Below are 23,080 nucleotides of genomic sequence, written 5' to 3'. Positions count from 1 at the left end.
GCATGCATGTGCAAGTTTGGGATGGAATGGTGTGAAGGGGAGGACAGAGACAGTAAGAAGCTAAGATAGAAGCGAAGCAGCAACTCCCAAGCATTCAGTGGACATGGGAACTCAGGAGGGGACTCTGGACTTAGGACTGCTCTGCTCTCTCCCTTTAGAAGCTGTAGGCCACCACGAGCGAGGGAGAGAAAAGGCAGATGGGCTTCTAAAACGGAGGCCTTCTCAGAGCATGAGAAGGGAGGAGGGCAGAGAAGTGGGCATGGCATCAAGCCCTGGAAGAAATCCAGACACATGAAGAATACATTTCTACAATGGAGGAGGAGAGGGAAAGGGGCAGAGGTGGAATGCTTCCCATGCACATGCCTCTTTTTTTTATTTTTTTCAATTTGAGTACAGTTGACACATGATATTACATAAGTTTCAGGTGTACAACACAGTGATTCAACTTCTCTATACGCTATGCTGCGCTCACAAGTGTAGCTCCCATCTGTCCCACACAGCGCTATTACAACATCATTGACTACATTCCCTGTGCTGTGCCTTTCATCCCTGTGGTTTGTTCTAAAACTGGAAGCCTGTATCCTCTGCTCCCCTTCACTTCTTATTTTGGATTCTGCTTTCACTGAAGGAGACCATGGCTCTGAGAAGATCAGAACACGTCAGCGAACATGATGTTTAATCCAGCCCGGAAGTGAGTAAGGAATGACCAAGAAAGTCAGCGAAGCGAGAGGCAAGAAAAGGCAAACTCGGCCGACCGCCTGGGGTGTCAACAGGCAGGCTTCCGCAGCCAGCGGATGGAAAAGGGAAGGAAGGATGTAGAATGAACCTGAGTCACGGACACTCTCATTAAAGTTAAATACGATGCCCCCCATGCGGTCTTACTCTGGGTACCCTTGAGAAAATATTCCTCACACATTTTGAACAGCTTGAGTGTCTCTTATAAATGGCTCAGCCCTGGGGCTCAGCCCGTGCCAAAGCAACAAATTGTATGCTCTGTCAGACAAGTCTGCAGTGGCTGAGAGAAGAGTAATTATGATCTGTGAATCCCGATGACACGCATAACACCCCGATCTATATTTAATAATAGCAAAAAGCGTTTGCATTAACAGCTATTAGGCAATGCACTCTTGGAGAGAGGTCTCCTTCTTTGCAGCAATAAAGCACAATAAAAATATGAAAACAAGTCTTTGTGAATTTTAGAGTGATTTCCCATTAAGAGGTTCTCCCAGCATCGTAAATTATCAGTTGGCGGCTGGGGAGGTTGGGAGAAATCTTCAAATCCCAAAGTGAAATCAAGGGGATGAAATTCTAAATATGGTCTGCCTGTTTCCCCCAGGCTTCTAGCAACTGCAATGGTAGTTTCCGTGGAAGAAATACTGTTCCCTTTGCGTATTTCAAATGCCCGATCTTGTTGTCTAAATATTCACACTTCCTAATGTTTACTTCCTAAATGTTTACTTCCTAAACATTTCTGGATGCTGCCTCCACTTTCCCTGCTCTGCTGTTGTCATTTGGGGGGGTTCAGGCCCCTGCCTTCTCAGGTGGGAATGGAGAAAGCACAGCCTCCCAGCTCCCCTTCCCCCACCCCTCCGAGGCACCACCTTCAAGTCCAGGCTCCTTCAGGCTTATGTCTCTCCCCTGTGGTGGAGGGGAGTAACCATTTCTGAGGATATAAAGTCCCCACTTCCAGTTCCTTCTGCCTTCATCTTTGACACCCCTGATGCATCACTTTTTGTGAGTCTGCACAGCTTGTAATTTCCCATACACACCATCCTGATGCTCAATTTGTCCCCTCTGCCTAAAATTCTTTCCTTCCTCCGTCATCTTTCTTACCCCCTTGGCCTCCGTGTGTTCCCACAATGCTCTGCTCATCCACTGTGGCTATCACACAGGTGTCATTATTGTCTGCCCTCATATCACCCTCCCTCCCTGGACCATGTCTTATGGCCTTTACTGTCCTACTCAGTTCCTGACCCATATTTCTCAACTAACAAATCTGCATGTATTAAATATAGATCATTTATCACCTACATTGCTTATCTGACAATTAGTTCCACCGTCTCTCGTATTACTGTTATTTAACTTTTGATGTGCCTTGTGTACTGTCACCTCCCATCAAGAATCTATATTCTTAAGGGAAGAGGCTTCTGAATTCCCCACAGGACAGTGCCTGCCACATATTTATAACAGGTATTTATTCATTCCTGAGTAGTAATAGAGTGTGATGGTTACTGGCATGAGCATAAGTACCTGCCTGGTTTTAGATCTTAGCATTATTATTCATTAGTTCAATGAATGTAGAAAGGTTACTTAACCACTCTGCCTCAATTTTCTTTTCTGTAAAATGGGAAGAATCATAATACTGATTTTATTTTATTTTACTTAAATGTTTATTTATTTATTTTGAGAGAGAGTAAGCAGGGAAGGGGCAGAGAGAGAGGGAGGGAGAGAATCCCAAGCAGGTTCTGCACTGTCAGTACACAGCCCGATAAGAGGCTTGAACTACAAACTGTGAGATCACGACCTGAGTGGAGATGAAGAATTGGATGCTTAACCTACTGAGCCACCTAGGCGTTCCCATAATACCAACTTTAAAGGGTGGCTAAGAGCCTCAAATGGTAGGCAAAGTGATTATATAGTAAGAACTCAGTATACAACAGACATTACTCCACTGAGTTTATTGGTGAAACTATACTCTGGGCAAATCCTGCCTCTCAGCCTGTCACATGTTTCTCTGCTCTCTACTCCCTGCCCTCAGCAGCCTCCCAGCCTTCTCCTTTACCAACACCTCTTATATCTAATTTGAATTTTAGAGATCTCCTTGGAGTAATCTCCAACCACCTCATCTGCTTCTAGTCCCCATCCACATCTTCCAGAATTTCAGACCCTTCACCAAAGTGTCCCCATCAACCCATTAAGTGTGCTGCCTCCAGGCTGCCTTTCCCTCCCCTCCATATTCCAGCAACTTGGCTCTCCCTCCCTGTGGACGGAGGATGGCCTGGAGTGGCAGAAAATCGGTTGCAGTTCCCAGACTAACACCATGTCTGGCGTGCATTTAATTTTGTTTTTACATGAATAGCTAGGTTAGTCTGGGAGTGAAGCAGTATGCTCTGAAATTTCAATTCATGGACTGTCTCTACCAATCTTTAGCTGAAAGATTCACTTAGCCACTTAATTTCTTAGGAGCAGTTGATACCTATTTCATGGGCATGAAAAACTAAGGTAAGGTTAGTAACGCAATTGCTTTTCAAGGAGAAAATCCTAGAATATCAAAGAAAGAAAAAAGTTAAGTAATAACTGCATTTTAATTTAAGAGCCTAGAGGTTGGAATGATGTCTAGTTAACTTTGTAGACATGAAACACATGCCATGTACCTGAGAAATTTAGAAGTAACAACCTGGTGTATTATTTTTCAAGTGTTAACAGGTTGGGGAAGAAAGCACTTTTCTGCAGTTTTTCACTTACCTCTGCAAAAACAAAGGGTGCATCAAACTGGAAGCAAATATGACCATGCTTAATGGCTTGAACAGAGGCTGGACCACACCGATACATCCCTGCATCACACAGAGGAAGGGAAGTATGAGTTTGTCATCTTCAATTCTGTCCAGACACAGATACAGGCTCTGTAGAGGCAAGTGTTCCCAACTTCATTGCTGAATTAGCCCAAATGCTTCCCATGGTCAGAGAGGGCAAATGACCAACATGTGTAATCAAGATGGCTTTGTTGGAAATGCCTCCTCAAAAAAAATTTTTTGAAGCCATGAGAAGCATACAGGGCATCACTATTTCTGTGTCTGTTCTTCCACATACAACACATACTCAAGTGTGTTTGTACCGAGCTGTTTGCCTACATAGGCTTGATCCTTTTACAACCAACTGGTGTTTGGAATGTTGGAAAGGGTAATGTGTCCCTAGTGGTTGTGTTGTTATTTGTTTTGATTCTTGGTTTTTGGTTTTGGACATTATGGACATATGTCAAGTGTTAAATAGGGAAATTTGGACATTAACCACACATGTTGATCAATGCCCAACATGCATTCAGGAAGTTAGTAGGTATATGAATACTTTGATAAAGTTCCTTATTTTAACCAGCTAACTCTAGTTAATAAGAAATTAACTGCCATTAGTCATCTCTGATGTCTCCTCATGATATATGATCCAGAACACCAGAAAGTGTTGAACATTCTTCCTCAAAATCCAGCATAAATAAAGCATAAGAGACTCTTATGAATAAGTAATGAATGTTTATGGATATATATGTATATATACATACGTCAATATCTCATATCAACACCTGAGGAAGTAAACATAATGTCCCCAGGCCACTGATGTTTATCATCATATTAAAGAGAAATGGAGGCTTATGATGTGATTTTATAAAAGTCTGGGGGAGGTCACAGCTGCCGCTCATTGCTTAGCATAGCCTGTAAGTTAGATGACAAATACTCACATACTTAAGTTTTGGAAGAAATCAAACAGCATAAAAAGAAATCAGGTTCTGGGAAAACAACAATTTAAAGGATGATCTGTAACTATTTTTTGAGTTCCTTATTTTCTCTACTGCCTTATATCTTATAACTGTATATCACAGAGGGCTGAGGTATATTTTAGAGCCTAGCAAAAATGCTTACACAGATATATTTTTTTCTCTTGTCTTCAAAACTGCTTATCAAAGCAAGAGTAGATGAATTATATATGTTAAGTTTTGTGCTTTTTAAAAAAATTTTTTTTTACCAGTTATAGAATAATCAGGGGAAAGCCAGCCATTGAAAGGAAATTAAACCTGATTGACAGGCAGCTAATACTGTACATGTGCCCAGGAAGCACACTTTTGATGTTGGTTCCCAAAGGGAGTGTTTCCCACACATCAAAAGCAATCCTAACAGCAAAATAAAGATGGCAGTGAAAGAAGTTCCCTGAGGGAAGATGAAGTTTTACCATCACTGTTTTCCTGGGGGGTGCTGTCCACGACTTGCCAACCTCCAAATCCAACAGGAAGATCAGACCTTTTCATCCAGGCTTCATTCCAGCAGTGGTAGTTCCTGAGAAAACACCACTCTGGTGAGATTAAACTTCCCATCCCATTCAATAAAAAGTTGACCCAAACTCCTGCAAATATGCTATATACAAATTGCTGGAACGGCTTAAACCAAATTGAAGACTCCGAGAGATATTCTGGCCTTGAGTTTGCTGGGAAGATGCATTCCATTGGCACCATGGGAGGGCACCAGGTATCTGAACATGGCTCTTTCCCTCTAATATCAGTTTCAAGACCACCCAGAGCATTAAACAGGTTTTTTTTTAATGTTTATTTTTGAGAGAGAGAGAGAAAGAGAGAGAGAGAGAGAGGGTGAAAGAGAGCATGCATGCATGGGGGAGGGACAGAGAGAGAGACACACACAGAATCCAAAGCAGGCTCTGTGTTGATAGCACAGAGCCTGACACAGGGCTCGATCTCATGAACCATGAGATCATGACCTGAGCTGAAATCAAGAGTCTAATACTTAACAGCCTGAGCCATCCAGGCACCCTAAACAGTTTTGATCTTAACCACTCTCTGCTTTAATGAAACAGAAAGCACTATGTGCTAAACGGGTAGAAAAGAAAAGTTAATTGGAATAGAAATACATATATGTTTGAATTTCTTTTATATTTATATTTATGCATATTAGATTTATAAAAAGCATATTTCCTGTAACAATTAAGCAATAAAATGCTTGTGTTTATGGGCTTAGGCCATTGCCATAGAAACTATAACATTAACTCCTGATTATAATTGTCTCAAATTTGTGGTAAATTTCCACTTGGTGTCCAACAAGAATAAAAAGATGTCAGAACAAGTATCTCTTTACCCTTTATCAAAGGTGGTCAGTCTACGAGCTGAGGGTCATGCAAAACTTTTCAGAACTTCGCATGTGACCCTTAAGACAAAACCATGGAATAAAATGGTATCACGAATTATATTGTTATGTCCTTGGAAAGACCTGAAATTATATGACAGTATAGAAAAAAATGAGAGCATGTTAACCCGTCCGTGCTATAGAAAATATTCATATAGTAATAACAATTTAACGGGGTGAGGTAGTTCTTGCAGTCTTTGTTTATAGCACTGTTGAATTTCAAATCCAACTACAGTTATCCTTTGCCTAAATGTCCTTCAATGTCAGGAATTCGGACATGTTCCCATCCCTGAGTTCGGCTCATCTTTGATTGGCTCAAGTCAGAGTTATTAATTTAACGATGTGCCCTTTATGTACCAGACTAGGTGCTGGGGATGTGTCAATGACCAACACATAGGTTCTTGCCCATAAAGACCCTCATGATCCAGGAGGAGTGACAAATAGGTAAACCAATTTTCTGTGAGGCTTAAACAAGATAATGCATATAAATGCTTGGAATGCAATAAGTGCCCCAAAATAGTTAAGTCTCAGACTTTTAAAAATAATTAGTAGCAGTGGTTTTAGCTACAGTGGAAATTGGTTTGGGATGCACTGAGGTCTCAGTGGGGCAACTCTCAGGGTGTGAAGAAAAGCTTCACAGCAGGAGTGATATTTGAGCTAAGTCCTGAAAAATGTGGGAGTTTAGAAAGTCAAGAGATGAAAGAACAAAATTGTGGAGGCATGAAATAGCCCACACGGCAAGTCTGGGGGACTGCACACTGTTTGTTGCGGCATGAGGGCGCCATGCTCCCATCTCTGTGTGCATGGGGGAAGGAGGGGTGGGAGGCAAGCATGGGCAGGAAGTCACAAAACTGACAAATAGCATAGCACTCACTGTGTGCCAGGCACTGTTGTCAAACTTTTATGTTCATTGGTACATCTGATGTTCCCATACCCTATTAGAAAGGTACTATTATTCTTAACTCCAGTGTGCATGGGAGAAAACGGGAACACAGAGAGGTTAAGAATCTTACCTGAGGTCACACAGCTGGTTAGCTGTGGAGCTCTGGGGCCCATGCTCTTAAACCATGAGCTATGCCATAGGGGAGGATGAGACTGTGAGATCCTTTTATCACAAATCAAATAATTGAGCTCTATTCTTGGGCAAGTTAAATTTGCAGATCTGTCTTTGTGGAAGGTGGGTGGGGTGGCAGGATGGGTGACAGAGCTGAGGTGGCCTCCATCCCTTGGGAGGGCAGGGAGCCATGGGCGGGTACTGCCGACAGGCTTGTGGTGGTGAGGGAGATGGATGAAGGAAGGAAGACTTTCATGTTTCCAGGGAGTATGCTGGCTCCATTTACCAAGACTGAATGAAGGAGGAAGAGAAGACGGTTTGTGTTGGGGTGTGTGTACTGGGTGGGTGACAAGTTCAATTTTGGACGTGATGAACTCGGGTGCCCATGAGAAACCCAGGAAGTGAAATCCTAGAGACATTTTTCCGTGCACAAGTGACACTCGGGATTGGACAAGTTATTGGTGTCTGCACTGCTGGTGGAGGAGAGTGAGGACAGAGCCAGAGGAGGGGAGCACGGGGAGCACAGGTTTCTCCCCTCAGAGTGATCTAGGTTGTGAAGATAGGGCAGTGGCTAGAAGGTAATGCAACACAGGGAGGATTGTTTTGGTGATTTTCACATTAGAAGAGATTGTTGTGCCTACAGAGGAGGAACAAGTGGACAGGAAGCAGGAACAGAGAATAGGAGATGGAATAAAAGATGGGAATACAAAGAGCACAGGAGGATGAGGTGGAGAGCCAGACCATGCATGGGTGTGGAGGCATTGTCTGCAGGGGGAGGGAGATGTAGATGTAGGTCAAGGTCAAGGTGTGGAGGTGTTGGACAGGCACATGAGGTTGGTTCCCACTTGAGAGCCTGCATCTTTGCACTAAAGCTGGAAGGAAGATCACTGTGAGCTTAAACACGACTGCTCACCTCCCTTCAGAACAGTGAAAGTGCATCATTAGGCAGAGAGATCCAGTGAAACAGCAATGAAACATTTGCAAAATCCCAAATGGACATAGCCCTGCTTCCTACACAATCCGTGTGGGCAATCTGTGTTTAGCAATCCTGGCTCTTGCTAAGATTCCACTGTTACACCACTACCCTAGATTAATAGATGCCAGAATCTCCTTATTTAAATTCAAATACCCTGAGCCAGGTTAGCCTTGAACAAGATAAACATGCTTTGAGTTTCAGATCTCAGATAAGGAACTGAGGTTGGGGCTGGGCCTTAGACAGTGGGTGGTAAGCCAATGGCTGTGCTCTCAGGCCGGCCATGAACAGAGTGGGAGGGTGCTACCTCCGAAGCCATGGGGCTTTTTTTAAATCATGCCATTCTCTCTGCTGAAGAATAGCCAGGGAGAACTCATGCCATGAGAGTTCACTTTGGGCTGGATGTTAAGTATTTCTGGTTACACATGCTTGTCTTTGATTTCAAGGTCCACCGTGAAAGGGACTAATATTTACAGACATTTCTGAATTCCATTTCCTTGCTCTGCAGGTTGGGAAATACATATGCTTCCTGAAAGGTTATTTTAAAGTTTCTTTATCTAGATCTGTCATGGTCTTTCTGTTTTCATCTTGTAATTTCATTATGCATTCGTAACATGAGTGATTCACTTCTGGGGTTCTGTCTGGTTCACCGTCACATTCCCAGCACTAAAGCTAGCCCTTAGGAATTGCTTGGTTGAAAAGCAAGGACAACCTTTAGTAAGTGTAGGACATCTCCAAGGCAGGTGTAATTAAACTCTTGTTTGTTTGTTAGCTATTAAGATTCACGGTTTTATATTTTCTCAGAGGCTTCATTTGAAACCTGACTTCTCACTCTACAATCAGAATGCACAGTGTCACTTTAAAGGTAAAAGAAAATTATAAACCTTCAAAGTGATCTAGTTTTCTTGTTGCTGGTTTCTAAAGAAGTGGTGTGGAAATTAAAATAAAGCCCTCATTTCATTGAGAGCTATTTAATCAAGTTGAAAATAACTTTTTTGAGGGAGAATAACGATGGGGGTGACAAGTGACAAGTGCTTTATGTTACTTTTTGTCTGTTTCCTGCAGTGACAGCTAGTGATTTCTAGAACTTCTTTCAAGGATGCTAATAACTCAGCAGAATTGGTACAAAGGACCCACAGAATCTTCACCAAAGGCAGATCCTCACTGGAAAAATAGCATCATGCATTGCTGAGGGACCTTCGGAGGGACTGTCATAGCATTGGTTTAGTTTATCCCTTCAGTAAACCCCTTTCCTTGGAATTTATATGCACCAAATAATCTTTGCATAGGTGCAAAGACAAATATATCTGAATGTTCATCCTTGTGTAATTTGCAAGAAGAAAAATCAGAAACAGCCTAACTGTCCAATATGTGATTGTTTTGAAATATGAAACAGAATTTATTCAGCCACAGAAATGCAGATCTACATTTATTAGGCAGGATAGATACTTATGGCATATTAAATGTTAAAAATCATACTCCAGAACACACACAGTGTATGTGTTCATTGTACATGTAGATATGCGTGGAAGGCAGAATTTTAAATGACCTTCACTCTTGTATAATTTCTTCCCCTTGAATGTGGGTGAAATCTATGAATAGAATGGTGTATCATGCCTGTGATTATGTTACTTTATGTGGCAAAGAGGATTTTGCATATGTAATTAAGGTAATTAATCTGTTGACTCTGAGTTAATTAAAAGGGAGATATCAGGGTGGGACTGACCTAATCAGGTAAACTCTTTAAATCTGGGTGTAGAGGTCAGGGACAGAGCAAGGTGGAGACCTGAAGCAGCAGAGACATTCTCCTACTAGCCTTGTAAAAGATGGAAGCTTCCATGAGTTCTACAGCTGCAAGGAACTGAATCTTTACAAGAAACTAAAAGGGCTTCAAAGAGAGCCCGGAATATCACATGGGACCACGGCCCGAGCTTACGCTTTGATTGCCATTACTTGGGACCTTGAGCAGAGGACCCAGTTAACCTGGCCCAAACTCCTGACCCAGAGAAACTGAAAATAAACTTGTGTTGTTTTAGACTGCTAAGTTTTTTGTAATTTGTCATGCAGCAATAAAAAAATGAATATGATATGCAAAGAGACATATCAAAGGATACTTAAGGAGATACTGGAAATTTTCTGGGCAGTTAGAATATGGATGACTGACTTCTGTATGATTTTTTCAGCAGTGTTTGAAATTTTTATAATAAACATGCACTAGTACCCCCTTCCCCCCTCCAAAAAAAAAAATGTAAGTGCACAGTTCAAAATTTGCTCTGGTTCTAACCACTGGCTCAGGTCATATCTACAGTTGCTAGAGCCCATGGGATGTTGAAGACATAGAGAACACAGCTGAGATCTAGATGGGCTTTGGGGCTCTGTGTTCTAGATGTTCAAAGACAATGAAGTGGATAATTTAACAAGGAGACCTTTACCGCCTTTAACTTGGCTAACTGCTTAAACACTCCACAGGGTCATCTCATTTACAATCTGTCCAGGAAGTTTTCACTAAAAGGGAAGAAAGAGCTGTGGGCTTGTAACCCTGTTTTTGCAGCTTTATTATGGTTCAAGGGAAGGTACAAATAGGATCGAGAGAAAGCCCTAGAGGAGATGTGTTGGACCAACTTCAAGTGTAAACCAAATGTTTGAATTCTTTTATTTTAAAAATGACAGGGGGTGGAAGAAAGATACTTATCTATCTTGCAAATTGTGTATTTGTAGCAGATGGGCACAGCCCCACTTCCCTGGCTCATTTGTTATACTCTTAATCCAGGCAATGAGATTGGTGACAGAAATGACAGCACACCCTGAAATTGTTTAGATCTGGCCATTCCAATGGCGGTAGGCATGGGGTGGGGTGGGAGTTGTTGAAAGAAGTAGGGACAAGTTGGTGGGTTCTGAGGCTTGTTTAACAAGACATTCCAAAGAGGAAATGAAAGCTTGGACCAAGAAAAAACTTGTCAGTTAGGAAAGGTAATGAAGCAAGACAACAAAAAGGAATTATTCAGAGAAAGGGAGGCATGCTGGAAGAATCTTTTATGGTGCTGGGAGCTGGGAGCTGGGAGCACTACCCTACTTTAGAATGCAGCTGTTCATAGTTAGGGGCTGTTGAAATACTAAAACCAGAAAGGGACATTTAAAATCTTGCTGGGGTTGTCATTCAAAGTCAGAGGTCCAATCAGGGGGAGACCAGGCTAGTGTCACCCCCCCATCTCCCCAAAGAAACCAACTGCCCACCAAGAAAAAAGAGAAGTAATGAAGGTATTTGTTTTGCATGTCCTTTGCATTGGAGGGGTCCTCCGATGAGAAAGTAGTTTAAGCACAGTCTGATGTAGCATGAGAGATGCCATTAGAGGGGGGTTGAAGATGGGGGGTGGGCTTGGGAATGATCTGTAACTCCCAAAATGAAGCTATGAGGTGCATTTATAGAAGAGGTGATGCTCAGAATAATTAATAACTGCTCAGAAACAGACATGAATCCACTGGAAGCTGCAACCAATCAGAAAGGACACTCAGCCTAAATACTGTATGTTCCTAGCAGTATGTACAGGATAAATGCCAGCTCAGATGTATTCAATTGGGTATACTGTACCATAGTACCTAAGAAGTTTGTTTCCATTTATGAAGTTTTCTGGGAGTGTGTCTTTCCTTAGTCCTTAGCCTTTCCACTCCCTTCTTAAGCTTCCAGGTACTGGTTTCTTGCATGTTTATTGAGAGCATTTTATAGCAGCTTTATTAATAATAATTTTTTTAAAAATTGGGGGATGATCACATAGATTTCTTTTTTTCTCTTCTTTTGATAGTTTCCCCTCTTTTTTTTTTTAGCGTTTATTTATTTTTGACAGAGAGAGAGACACAGAGCATGAGTGGGGGAGGGGCAGAGAGAGAGAGGGAGATAACAGAATCTGAAGCAGGCTCTGGGCTCTGAGCTGTCAGCACAGAGCCCGAAGTGGGGCTTGAGCTCAATAACCACAAGATCGTGATCTGAGCCAAAGTCGGGCACTTAACCAACTGAGCCTCCTGGGCACCTCTCTCTTTTTTTAAAAAATTTATTTATTTATTTATTTATTTATTTATTTATTTATTTAAAGCACACAAACATAGGAGTGGTAGAGACAGAGGGAAAGAGAGGATCCCAAGCAGGCTTCACTGCCAGAGCAGAGCCCAATGAGGGGCTTGAACTCTCAAAATGCAAGATCATGACCTGAGCTGATGCTCAAATGACTGAGTAACCCAGGTGCCCTGATACCTTCCCCTGTTTTGATTATCTGTTTTACTTTTCTCATTGTGGCCTCAGAAAAAGGGTAAGATAGAGAATAAAACTAAATTTGGCAAAAACAAAGCAAAAACAAAACAAACAACTCTTAAAATGCTCAGGAAGTAGATGTCATCTGTCCATATGACCCGCATTTGCCATTACTTCTTAGCAGAAGGCTCCCTGTAACTCTTCTGGGTTCCCTGTGCTGGATTCAATTTGAACATAAGGCCGTGTCCACCTTTACTACTCTCTCTGGCATAGAAAATTAGGAATTGATATCCCATCTGAAAATGAAGAAAAAATTGGATTTTGAGAAGATTTGTTTTGGGTAACTCTAATGTATAAAAAATGCCTATAATAAATCCTGCCTAAGTTTATCCATAATCATTGAAGGGATTTAAAAAAAATACAGCCAACAGTCTCAATAGGTACCACAATTATCATTTTGCATTATAAAGCTCTTTATGAATATAAAATTCTAAGGTTGATAGCTCTTATTTATACAAGGTTTTCTAGAGGTCTTATTAATCATCAAAAGAAATTAATACATTCAGTATAGCCTTTGTGGTGTATATTTTATTAGCTTCTTTTTTTAATGTTTATTGTTTACAGACAGAGAGAGACAGAGCATGAGCTGGGCAGGGGTAGAGAGAGAGGGAGAGACAGAATCAGAAGCAGGCTCCAGGCTCTGAACTGTCAGCACAGAGCCCGATGTGGGGCTCAAACTCACAAACCATGAGATCATAACCTGAACTGAAGTCTGACACTTAACCAACTGAGCCACCCAGAGGCCCCTATATTTTATTAGCTTTTAATTATGTAAAAACTGGTAAATATTGAATGGTATGTATGATGACTCTCTTAGGCAGAATTTATGAGTAACCAAAACATGATATTTTTCTCATTAATGAAAATATCTTAGTGCTTTCTATGTGATTTATCAGATGGCTCTCACTTTCTCTTGAATTTTAATTTTCTGAGATGTATTTGTAGTAGCCTTTGATTTTTTTAACTTCTCAAACTCCCTCCTTGCTTTCTCTCAAGTGGATGTTGAGTATATTGGGGACTTCAGGTCCTCTTTGAAGATATTCTCTTATAGGACTATCATAGGAAAGGGAAGTCTACGGAAATTATTTTCAACCTTCAAAAAACAATGCCCCTTCCTAGTTTTAAAGCAAATATTTTATAACATTCCTTTATTATGCTGAAATTAAGACCATAGATAGCTTTTTACACACAATTTCTAAAAGAGCAATATAATGCCCTATAATGTACAAAATAAATAGAGAAATAAAAGGGTATACATAAAATAACACGTCTTTCAACAGGTATGTGTCAGGAAGATGATACTAGATACTAAAATATTCCTACAAAATGTAAAACTGTGAAGGAGTGTGGTAGACTCCTAATTTGAAATCACTTGTGTAGTGGTTAAAAATGTGCTCTAAGGAAACATTTCTAAAATGGTAGAGTAAGGACTTCCAAGAAAGTGCTCCTTCACAAAAACAATGAGAATACTAACAAACATGATGAAAGCCAACTTTTCCAGAACTCTGTGAATGAACTGAAGACTTACAACAATCTGAAGACTTAGTCAACAAAAACAAATGGATCTCATTAAGAATAGTAAGTTTTGTAGCATTTGAATTTGCCTTATTCCCACTCCCCCTCTCCATAGCTCCATGGTAGTCATGAAAGTCAGCAGCTTCACAAATATGGTAGCTATAAAAACTTCCAGCCTAGCAACCAATGAAGGGGAGAAAATGGGTTTGTAACTCCCTAAAAGCGCCATCTCCAAAGAATTGTCACTAACTTGTTTGGCAGTTTTCTGAAAATCTCCATTCCCAGGACTTCTTTTTATTTGATTTGATTCAGACTTCACTCTGTGCAAATTACATTATCCAAAGGATGTTTTTCACAAATAATTAGAAGCAACTGTTTAAAATCATGGTTGCATAAAGGGGTGACACCAATTGGTGATAATAAAAGGCTGGCTCCCTAATAAACTTAAAAGGAAACCCTAAGGACTGAAATGTTCACAGGGGGCTTTGAACAACTTTGACATACTCTTGAGTCTAGGTGGCCACACACATATGCAGGGCTGTGAGCATTCCCAAGAAAGCCCTAAGAGGGTTCTAAATTCTCATTTCTAGCTGATCTCGAGGTACTGTGCAAGCAGGAAGTAAAGGCGCCAGCAGAATTATAAATTTGCTGATGGAGTGTTGAAGACCTTCCTCCAACAAACAGAGAGCTCCTTAGTAAGACTGAGGCCTTGTTAGTTCAAGGTATTTAAATAAATTTTTGTCCAACTGTTAACTGACCATTAAGCTAACCCAGCAGAGACATCTGTGGCCACACATGATAAAGAATGGACACTTGACAGAATTAGTCTGGGAAAGTCATCAAACAAACAGCAGCAGCAGCAACAACAACAACAACAACACAAACATCAACAACAGACTCTGGGGAGCAGGAAATCTGATTTACAGAGTTGTCACATTATGTTATTTAAAATGTCTAGTATTGTTGGGGCACCTGTTGGGTGGCTCAGTCGGTTAAACATCTGACTTGGGCTCAGGTCATGATTGCACAGTCCATGAGTTCAAGCCCCGCATCGGGCTCTGTGCTGATAGCTCGGAGCCTGGAGCCTGCTTCAGATTCTGCATCTCTCTCTCTCTCTGACCCTCCCCTGTTCATGCTCTGTCTCTCTTTGTGTCAAAAATAAATAAACATTAAAAAAATGTCTAGTACTGTTTAAAAATGGAAGACATGCAAAGAAACAGAAAAGTATGGTCCATATACAGAAAAACAAACAAACAAAAACAATCAAGAGAAACTGTCACTGGGGCGTCTGGGTATTAGTTGAGTGTCTGACTTGGGCTCAGGTCATGATCTCACTGCTTGTGAATTAGAGTTCCGTGCCAGACTCTGTGCTGGCAGCTCAGGGCCTGGAGCCTGTTTTGGACCCTGTATCTCCATCTCTCTGCCACTCCCCCACTTATGCACGCTCTCTCTCTCTCAAAAAGAAATAAACATTTAAAAAAATTAAAAATGAAGAGAAACTATCACCAAGGAAGCCAAGACACTGGGTTTACCAGACAAAAAGTTTAAGGTAAAACAAACATGTTCAAATAACTAAAGAAAACCATGTGAATGATGTCTAATCAAATAGAGGATATCAATGAAAAAGATAACAATTATGAAAAGGAATCAAACAGAAATTCTGGAGCTGAAATATATAATAACTAGAATGAAAAATTCAAAAATTCACTAGTGGGTCTCCAAAGCAGATCTGAGTAGACACAAAGAAGAAAGAATAAGTGAACTTGAAGATAAGTCAGTTGAAACGACTAGTCTGAATAACAGAAGAAAAACTATGAAGAAAAATGAACAAAGCCTCAGAGACATGTGGGATACCAGCAGGTGTACAAACATACTCATAGTGAAGGTCCCTGAAGAAAAGGAAAGAGAGAAAGGAGCAGAAAGAATATTGAAAAAAATAACAGCTAAAAGTTTCCAGATTTGATGAGACATTAATGTATATATCTGAGAAGTCAAAAAATCTCAAATAGGACAAACTCAAAGCTATATATATATATATATATATATATATGTATATATATATGTGTGTGTGTGTGTGTGTACACATACATTTATAGATATATATATACACACACACACATGCGCGCGCGCCTAAATACCTCAGAGTCAAACTGCAGAATGATGAAAATAAAGAGAAAATCTTGAACACAGTATGAGAAAAGTGATTCATTATGTATAAGAGGTCACTAATAGGATGAAAACTGACTACTCATCAGAAACCATGGAAGCTAGAAGCCAGTGGGATGATATGTTCAAACTGCTGAAAGAAAAAGTTAAATAAGAACTGTATATCTAAGAAAAGTATCCTTCAAAAAAGAAGGCAAAGGTAACTACATAGAGAAATAAACAAAACAGTATAAATGTATATTTGCTTTTAATTCTTCTTTCTGATTTTATTTATTTATTTATTTATCTATCTATGAGAGGGAGACAGAGAGTGAGTGGGGGAGGGGCAAAGAGAGAGGAAGACACAGAATCCGAATTGGGCTCCAGGCTGTGAGCTATCAGCACAGAGCCCAACATAAGGCTCGAACCCATGAACTGTGAGATCATGACCTGAGTTGAAGTCAGACACTTAGCTGACTGAGCCACCCAGGCACCCCAGATTTTAAAGACAGCTTCATAAAGCAGTAATTGAAAATTGTGTTGGTGGGCTTATAATGTAGAAAGATGTAATCTGTATTACAATAATAGAACAAAGGCAGGAGGAGTAGAACAGAGTTTTTGAATGCTATTGAAATTAATTGGTATTAGTATGAACCAGGTTGTTTCAATTTATGGTTTTAAATTGTAATCCCCAGGGAAACTACTAAGGAAAAAAGTGAAATATATATAGTCAAAAGAAACAGAAAAAGAATTAAAATACTATACCACAAAATATTTTTTTACACAAAGTAAGAAAGTAATGGAGAAATAGGGGAAGAAAAAGACATAATGCATATGGAAAGGTTATAGTAAAATGCAGATATATATCAGTACTTACATTAAACACTTGTAGACTAAACACTAAAGTCAAAAGGCAGAGACTGGCAAGATGGATAACAAAACTGCATGTTTTATCCAAGAGATACACTTTATATTCAAAGATGCAAATAGGTTGAAAGTAAAAAGATGGAAAAACAGGCTGTGAAAATAGACTCAAAAGATAACTGGAGCAGCTATATTTATGTCAGACAAAATAGACTTTATGACAAATATTGTTACTAGAGACAAAGGAGGAAATTTTATAATGACAAAAAGGTAATGCTATTAGGAAAACATAATAATCATTAACATACCCATATCTAAAAGCAGAAGGGAAAAATAGACAATTTAACAACCAGAGGTGAAGAGTAGGGGGGAGGCAAAAGGGGTAAAGTGGGTCAAAAGATACAAACTTCCAGTTATTTGAACGTTGGTAGTTGAGACCTTAAATGTCTTCATTATACACACACACACACACACACACACACACACAAATTTTGTAACTATGTAATTTATGGTGATCATTTTGCAATATACACAAATATTAATCATTATGTTGTACACCCAAAACCAATGTCACTTGTACCTTAATAAAGACAAACAAGCAAGCAAACAAAAAAAGAAAAAAACAACTTAACAAATAAAAGTTGGATACTTCAATACTGCACTTTCAATAATGGACACAACAAGCAGGTAGAAGATTAACAAGCAAATAGAAGACTAGAACAACACAATAAGCCAACCAGACCTAATGGATGTCTACAAAATGTCCTACCCAACAGCAACAAAATACACATCTCTCAAATGGGAATGAAACATTCTTTGGAATAAACCATATGTTAGGCCATAAAGCATATCTTAATATTTGATCCATTGACATTTAATCCAATTACTGATAAGTAGGACTGACATCTGCCATTTTACTGGTTCCTTGCTATATGTATTATGTTCTTTTTCTTCTTTATTCCTCATTCCTTCTTTACTTTGTGTAAAAAGATATTTTCTAGTATGCCATTTTAGTTCTTTCTCTGTTTCTTTCACTATATATTTTTTTCAGTTTTTCCTTAGTAGTTTCCCTGGGATTATAATTAACATTCTAACTGAAAACTCTAGTTCAGATTAATACCAACCTATTTTTAATAACATACGAAAACTTTGTTCCATTCCCTTTGTCCTTTGTGCTATTATTATAATTTAGATTATATCTTTCTATATTGTAAGCCCAATATAAAATCTTGTAATTTTAAAATTACTGTTATGTTAATTATATTTCAGTAAAAGTATTATTTAAAAAGTGAGCTCTAGAGTCAACCCCTTTGGGTTTGTAATTCAGGCTCTGCCACTTATTGGCTGCTGACTATGTTTAGGTTACTGTGCCTCAGTTTCTTCATCTATAAATGGAGACAATAATAGCAAGTACCCTAACAGGTTGTTAAAAAGATCAAACAAGTTATTATGTGTCACCCAGTTAGATCAGAACCTGGCACAATGAAAGCACTCCATAAGCATGAGCTATTTTGATTCTTTGGAGGTGGCAAATAACTTTTTCCATCCTTTCTTCAAGGCTCTGGTATAGATTCAGAGTGCATATTCTTAGTTCTCTAGTGACAGAACTCATGATCTTGCTCTAGAGGAGTCCCTCAAAGACAATTTGGCTGATGGTAACATTAAAAAGATAATCTATTTGAAAAGAATGTCTTTTGTAGATGTTTGGAATTGGTAGCCTGGATGTATCACAGGTTAGTTTTACAAACATCTGTAAGCAGTTTGGTCTATATTCAGAAAATTTTCTCTACTTTTTTTCATCTGGAATTAGTTTTTGTATAATCCTTTTTTGCACATACAGTAATTAAAGCTTAGTATTATACAAGAATCTGAAAGTCCAACTAGCTGGAACACACTGAGTCTCTAAAGCAATGTACAAGATAGATCAATCTAAACTTCAAAAACACACCTACAATATGCAAACCAGTATGCCCAGTGCAGAGACTGCAATGAGAATTAGGATCAGTATTATATCCTGTGCTGGCCTCCAGGTGTGAAGGCTGCTTAATTTCTGCTCTAAAACTTGTTTCCAAAGAGCTTTATTGATAGAGTCAATACTTCCCATTGCAGCAGAGAGTTTTGCATTTAGAGTGAAAAAAAATAAAACAATAACAACTGTACTCTTTCCAACAAGTGTTGAAGGAAGTTGGAATTTTTGTAAAAGAACGAGATTCACTGATGCCAAAAACTACAAAATTTTTCTGTGGTGTCTGTTTGATTTTTTTTTTCCTTCCTTGAGAGCTGATGGGAAGTCAATTTGCAAAGCAGCACCTAGTGAGTGGATCACAGCTGGCCCTGTGCAGATGAACAGGTCTTCACAGAGAGCAAGTGGTAGAGAACTATGCTCTACCGTTGTAGAAGCATATGGTACTTCTACTTTCTAGAACTTTCTGGAATTATGAGAGGAAAGCCCTTGCTGGAAGAACAGTGAAATTTATTAAAACTTTTTTTTTAGGGGGAAGCTAGAAATGTCCCTAGAGATAATTAAGACCAAACTCATACATTCACATATGAGAACATTACAGCCCAGAGAAGTCAAGCAACTTGCCCAAAGTGACCCAGCTAATTAGTGGCAGAGCTAATTGTATTACCTTAAACCATGGAGAGAAGAGAGGGAGGGAAAAAAATTACAAGAATAGTCTGACTTGATATACTGTTTTTCCATGATGCCTTAGGGAAAAACAAAATAAAATTGTTATTAGTTTCCACTTGGATCACTGACTAATGCTTAGATTGTTGCAACTTTGAGCAGAAACGGATAAATACAAATGTGCTTGTTCACAATTATTTTCAAAAACTAAGTTGAAAACGCCAGTTTAATCAAACCTCCTGAATTTCAAATGAAAAGGGAATAAAGGAAGTAAAGACTTGCTGATTGTTTTAGTATTCACCATTTTCCCAATTATCTTTGATATCATATAAAATGTTTAAAACTCCGAGTTAGGATGTTTTCTACATCTGCCAATTGGCCAATCAGCTGGACCTCGAGAAGCAGACGGGTCAGCTATGGATCTTGGCGTACACGCATGTGCTCAGCCCCCTTCTCTTCACATCCTGAGGGCATGGATAGCACGAGCTTCCGCCCACCTCTCTTGAAGCTCCATTGTCAGGAGTTGAACAACTTCCCTGGGAATGTGAGCAGGATGGAAAGGGACATGGGGAGGAATGGCTTAGAAACTGAACAAAAAGAAGTCATGGGATCTAGAGAGCTGTTGTCTTCCAGAGGGAATTTGGGACACTGTTGGCTGTTGGACCTCTAAAACTAAGAGAGTGAGGAGTGGGTTTGTCCTTAAAGGAGGCAGGGATTAGACACTTAGAGGGTAGAGAAGCAGAAAAGGTGGTGAAAGGTGAAGAACAAGGATCCAACTTCTCACTGAATGCACAGCCTGGGGGTATCAGCTCCTTCAGGAAGGCAGGCAAAGAGCCAGGTGTTCTTGATGGCATAGAGGAAAGGAGTGGCAAGGGGCTGGAAGGTGAGTTAGAGCAAGTTTGGATATTCAACGACTGTGGTCATACGAACACAGGCTAACTCTGCATAAGCTTTCATTCCTTCCTGCCTGGTTCTTGAAGCAGATTGATCTCTGGTTGTCTCATCTCGGCGCTTTAGACTTTTACAGGAATATCCTTGAGTTTCATCTGTGGGCCAAGGTCATTTCCCTGACATTCTATCTGTGAACAGCACAGCCAGATGATTACAGGGAGATAATGGCTTTGAGCCCATGGCCACTTCCCAGGTGAACAGCCTTTGCCTTTGCTCCCCTGGGCTTAGAATGGAAGCCCCTTTCCCTCATCTCCATGCTGTCTGGTGTTATATTTTATAGAGTTCTATACATGGTTGTCTCATCCACGAACATTGGATCAAGCTCCTCAAGGGTAGTGGCTGACTAATTTCTCTCTGAATCCTTAGCATCTGGTATTTGGACATATTAGTGCACAATAGTGTTTGTTAAATGAATTAAATGACACTTATTCAGTTAAATGAGCATTAAAAATGTTTTCCAACCAATTCCATTTATTAAGTCCTTGCTCTGTGCCCTGCACCCTGTTACATGCTGGCAAAACAAATGAAAATAAATTAGATCAGACACTGCTCCCCCTGTGGGGGCTGCAGTCTGGTGGGGGCCAGCCATGAGGTGGGCATAGTTCTTTCACCCAGAATCATCAAATCTGACTACATCCTCTCCAGCAAAAAGGACACAGGATAAACGCTTTCATTTACAAGAAGAGCTGTTCACGGAAATACCTTCATGACACTAATAAGTGCCACCATCCCTTTCTTTGAAAATTGTTTCCATTTCCACTGTGATAGTCATATAATGAGGTGATCAGACTGAGCTCTTTCAAGGTGAGGCCAAACCGTCACCTTACCCCTGCCCATCAGAGTGAGCTGTGTTCTCCCTCCTCAACGAGCCCTCATATCCCTATTCACTGTTTGCACTGCAGCTAAACATCGCACAAGCATCTTCATTAAACTGTCCGCAGTGATTCATAGATGCCTTCCTCCAGAGGTTACACATAATTCAAAACCCATTGGCACACAGGGGACAGGAGGCTTAAATTGTTCCTTCCAGGATATGTTACCTTGCATTGGCCCTCTCAGAATTTCATCTGCTACTGTGAGGTCCAATTATTTTGTCCAGCTGTGCCCTTCCAAGGTGCCTTGGCCCCTCCCTCTTCTGAATTGCTAAGAAGGGGACTCTTCCCTCTGTGGGCATCAGCGGTGTGTCTGCTCTGTGCAAAACGGCTCCCTGTGAGGTGAGGCACTTTCGAGGAACGTCTACCATTCAGGGATCTGAGGTGGCAAACCAGGAAGCAGGAAAATAAGCAGTCAGCCCTCCACAGTCTGTGGAGCTAGAGGGAGAAGAGTCAAAGCATGGGCTGAAACCCCACACTTCAGCCACCTTGGTCTTGGGGAGTGCTGAGGATAATATGCCCTTGAAAGCATTCTTGCACTCTCCCTCTGAACCCTTCACACTGGCTTACTTCTCTGGGCACACTGGGCTTGGCTGAGTCACAAGGAAGGGGACACCCTGGGCCACTGGGGCCCACTGGACAAATTAATTCACCACAAACAGTGTACCACCAGGACACCTCAGTGTTGAAGAGATGATGGAGGCACAAGACAGAGATACCAAGAAGTCATTCTCATGGCTGCCTTTAGAAAGAGAGGAGGGGGCAGGGCAAGGAGGGCAGGAATCACACACAAATCAGGAGGTAGTTGGGTCAAGTTTGTCTGACTGGAGGCTGAGGAGGGTAGTGGGTCCAGGACCTTGTGGGGACGGCACTTACTCCTGAGATCCCTGCTAGGAGATTCGTTAGGCTGTGTGTTGTCAGCTATGCTGTACTGGCTTCTGAATGGTCAGCTGATGACCACCAAATCCTCCCTGCCCTCACCTCAGCCTCTGTCAGCCTTCTGCCCCCCGCCAAACTATAGCTCAGGCAGCCCCTGCTTCTTACCAGTGGCCATTACTAATCTAAGGAGCAGGCACTGAGGAGCACTGAGAAGTCTGGGCCTAGCACTACAGTAAGTACTTTACCTATATTACCTCATTGAATTGTCACAGCTACCCCTTCAGGAAATGGTTATCCTCATTCTACTGATGAAGAAACTGAAGCCTCAGAGAGGTGAAGTCATTTTCTCAAGGTCACACAGCAAGTAACTGTCTAAGCTAGAGCTTGCTGTGGGGGTGTGTGGAGGTGGGGACCATGTATTGATTGATGTGTCCAGGGAAAGTCCCTACCAGCTTTTTCAATCAAGGAGGGTCTCAGAAATACTTTTGGTTTTATGGAACATCTATAGTTGGTAGGATCCACTAGTGTTTGCACTGGGAGGGTTGGGGTAGACACAGATTTCTGCTTTTGTTTTAAAAATATTCCAAAGTGAAAGAAATAGCTCAGTCATCTTAGGACATGGGACACACCCCTCTTTTTCAGACTGCTTCAATGTGCTTAGGTTGATGGCAACATACCGCCTCCAAGAAATTCCAGCTGTGTGACTAATAATGAAGGCAATAATAACAGCTAACACTCATTAGGCACCTGTTATGCTTGGCTCTGTGCTGAATGAAATAGGAAATTTGCTTTAGAGGAGGAAAGAGGCACAGAGAGGTTATGCCTTGCCCAAGGTCACACAGCTGGTCAATGGCCTAGCCAAGCTTTGGACTCAGACCTTACTGAGCCTTTAATCTTTGTGCTCCATGGTCCGTTGTGTCCCAGGTTGGCTTAGTGAGACGTTAGTCACCATATATTGAAAACCCACCATGCACCAAGCATGGGGTGGGAAGAGG

The 23,080-nt window shown here is 40.7% G+C and overlaps 1 protein-coding gene across 2 annotated transcripts in view; it reads right to left on the bottom strand.

The window, feature by feature from the left end:
• The window catches only part of F13A1 (coagulation factor XIII A chain), a 163,801-nt gene that overhangs the window by 43,515 nt on the left and 97,206 nt on the right, over positions 1-23,080 (bottom strand). For both annotated transcript variants that reach the window (XM_049654887.1, XM_049654888.1), the window contains exons 9-10: positions 4,939-5,042; positions 3,466-3,554 (exon numbers count right to left, since the gene is read on the bottom strand). In XM_049654887.1, the coding sequence (XP_049510844.1) occupies positions 3,466-3,554; positions 4,939-5,042 (193 nt within the window). The remainder of the gene's footprint in view (positions 1-3,465; positions 3,555-4,938; positions 5,043-23,080) is intronic.

This window comes from Panthera uncia (genome assembly GCF_023721935.1).
Source record: "Panthera uncia isolate 11264 chromosome B2 unlocalized genomic scaffold, Puncia_PCG_1.0 HiC_scaffold_25, whole genome shotgun sequence".
NCBI classification, from domain to species: Eukaryota; Metazoa; Chordata; class Mammalia; order Carnivora; family Felidae; genus Panthera; species Panthera uncia.
This window is presented reverse-complemented; position numbering and strand designations above follow the sequence as displayed.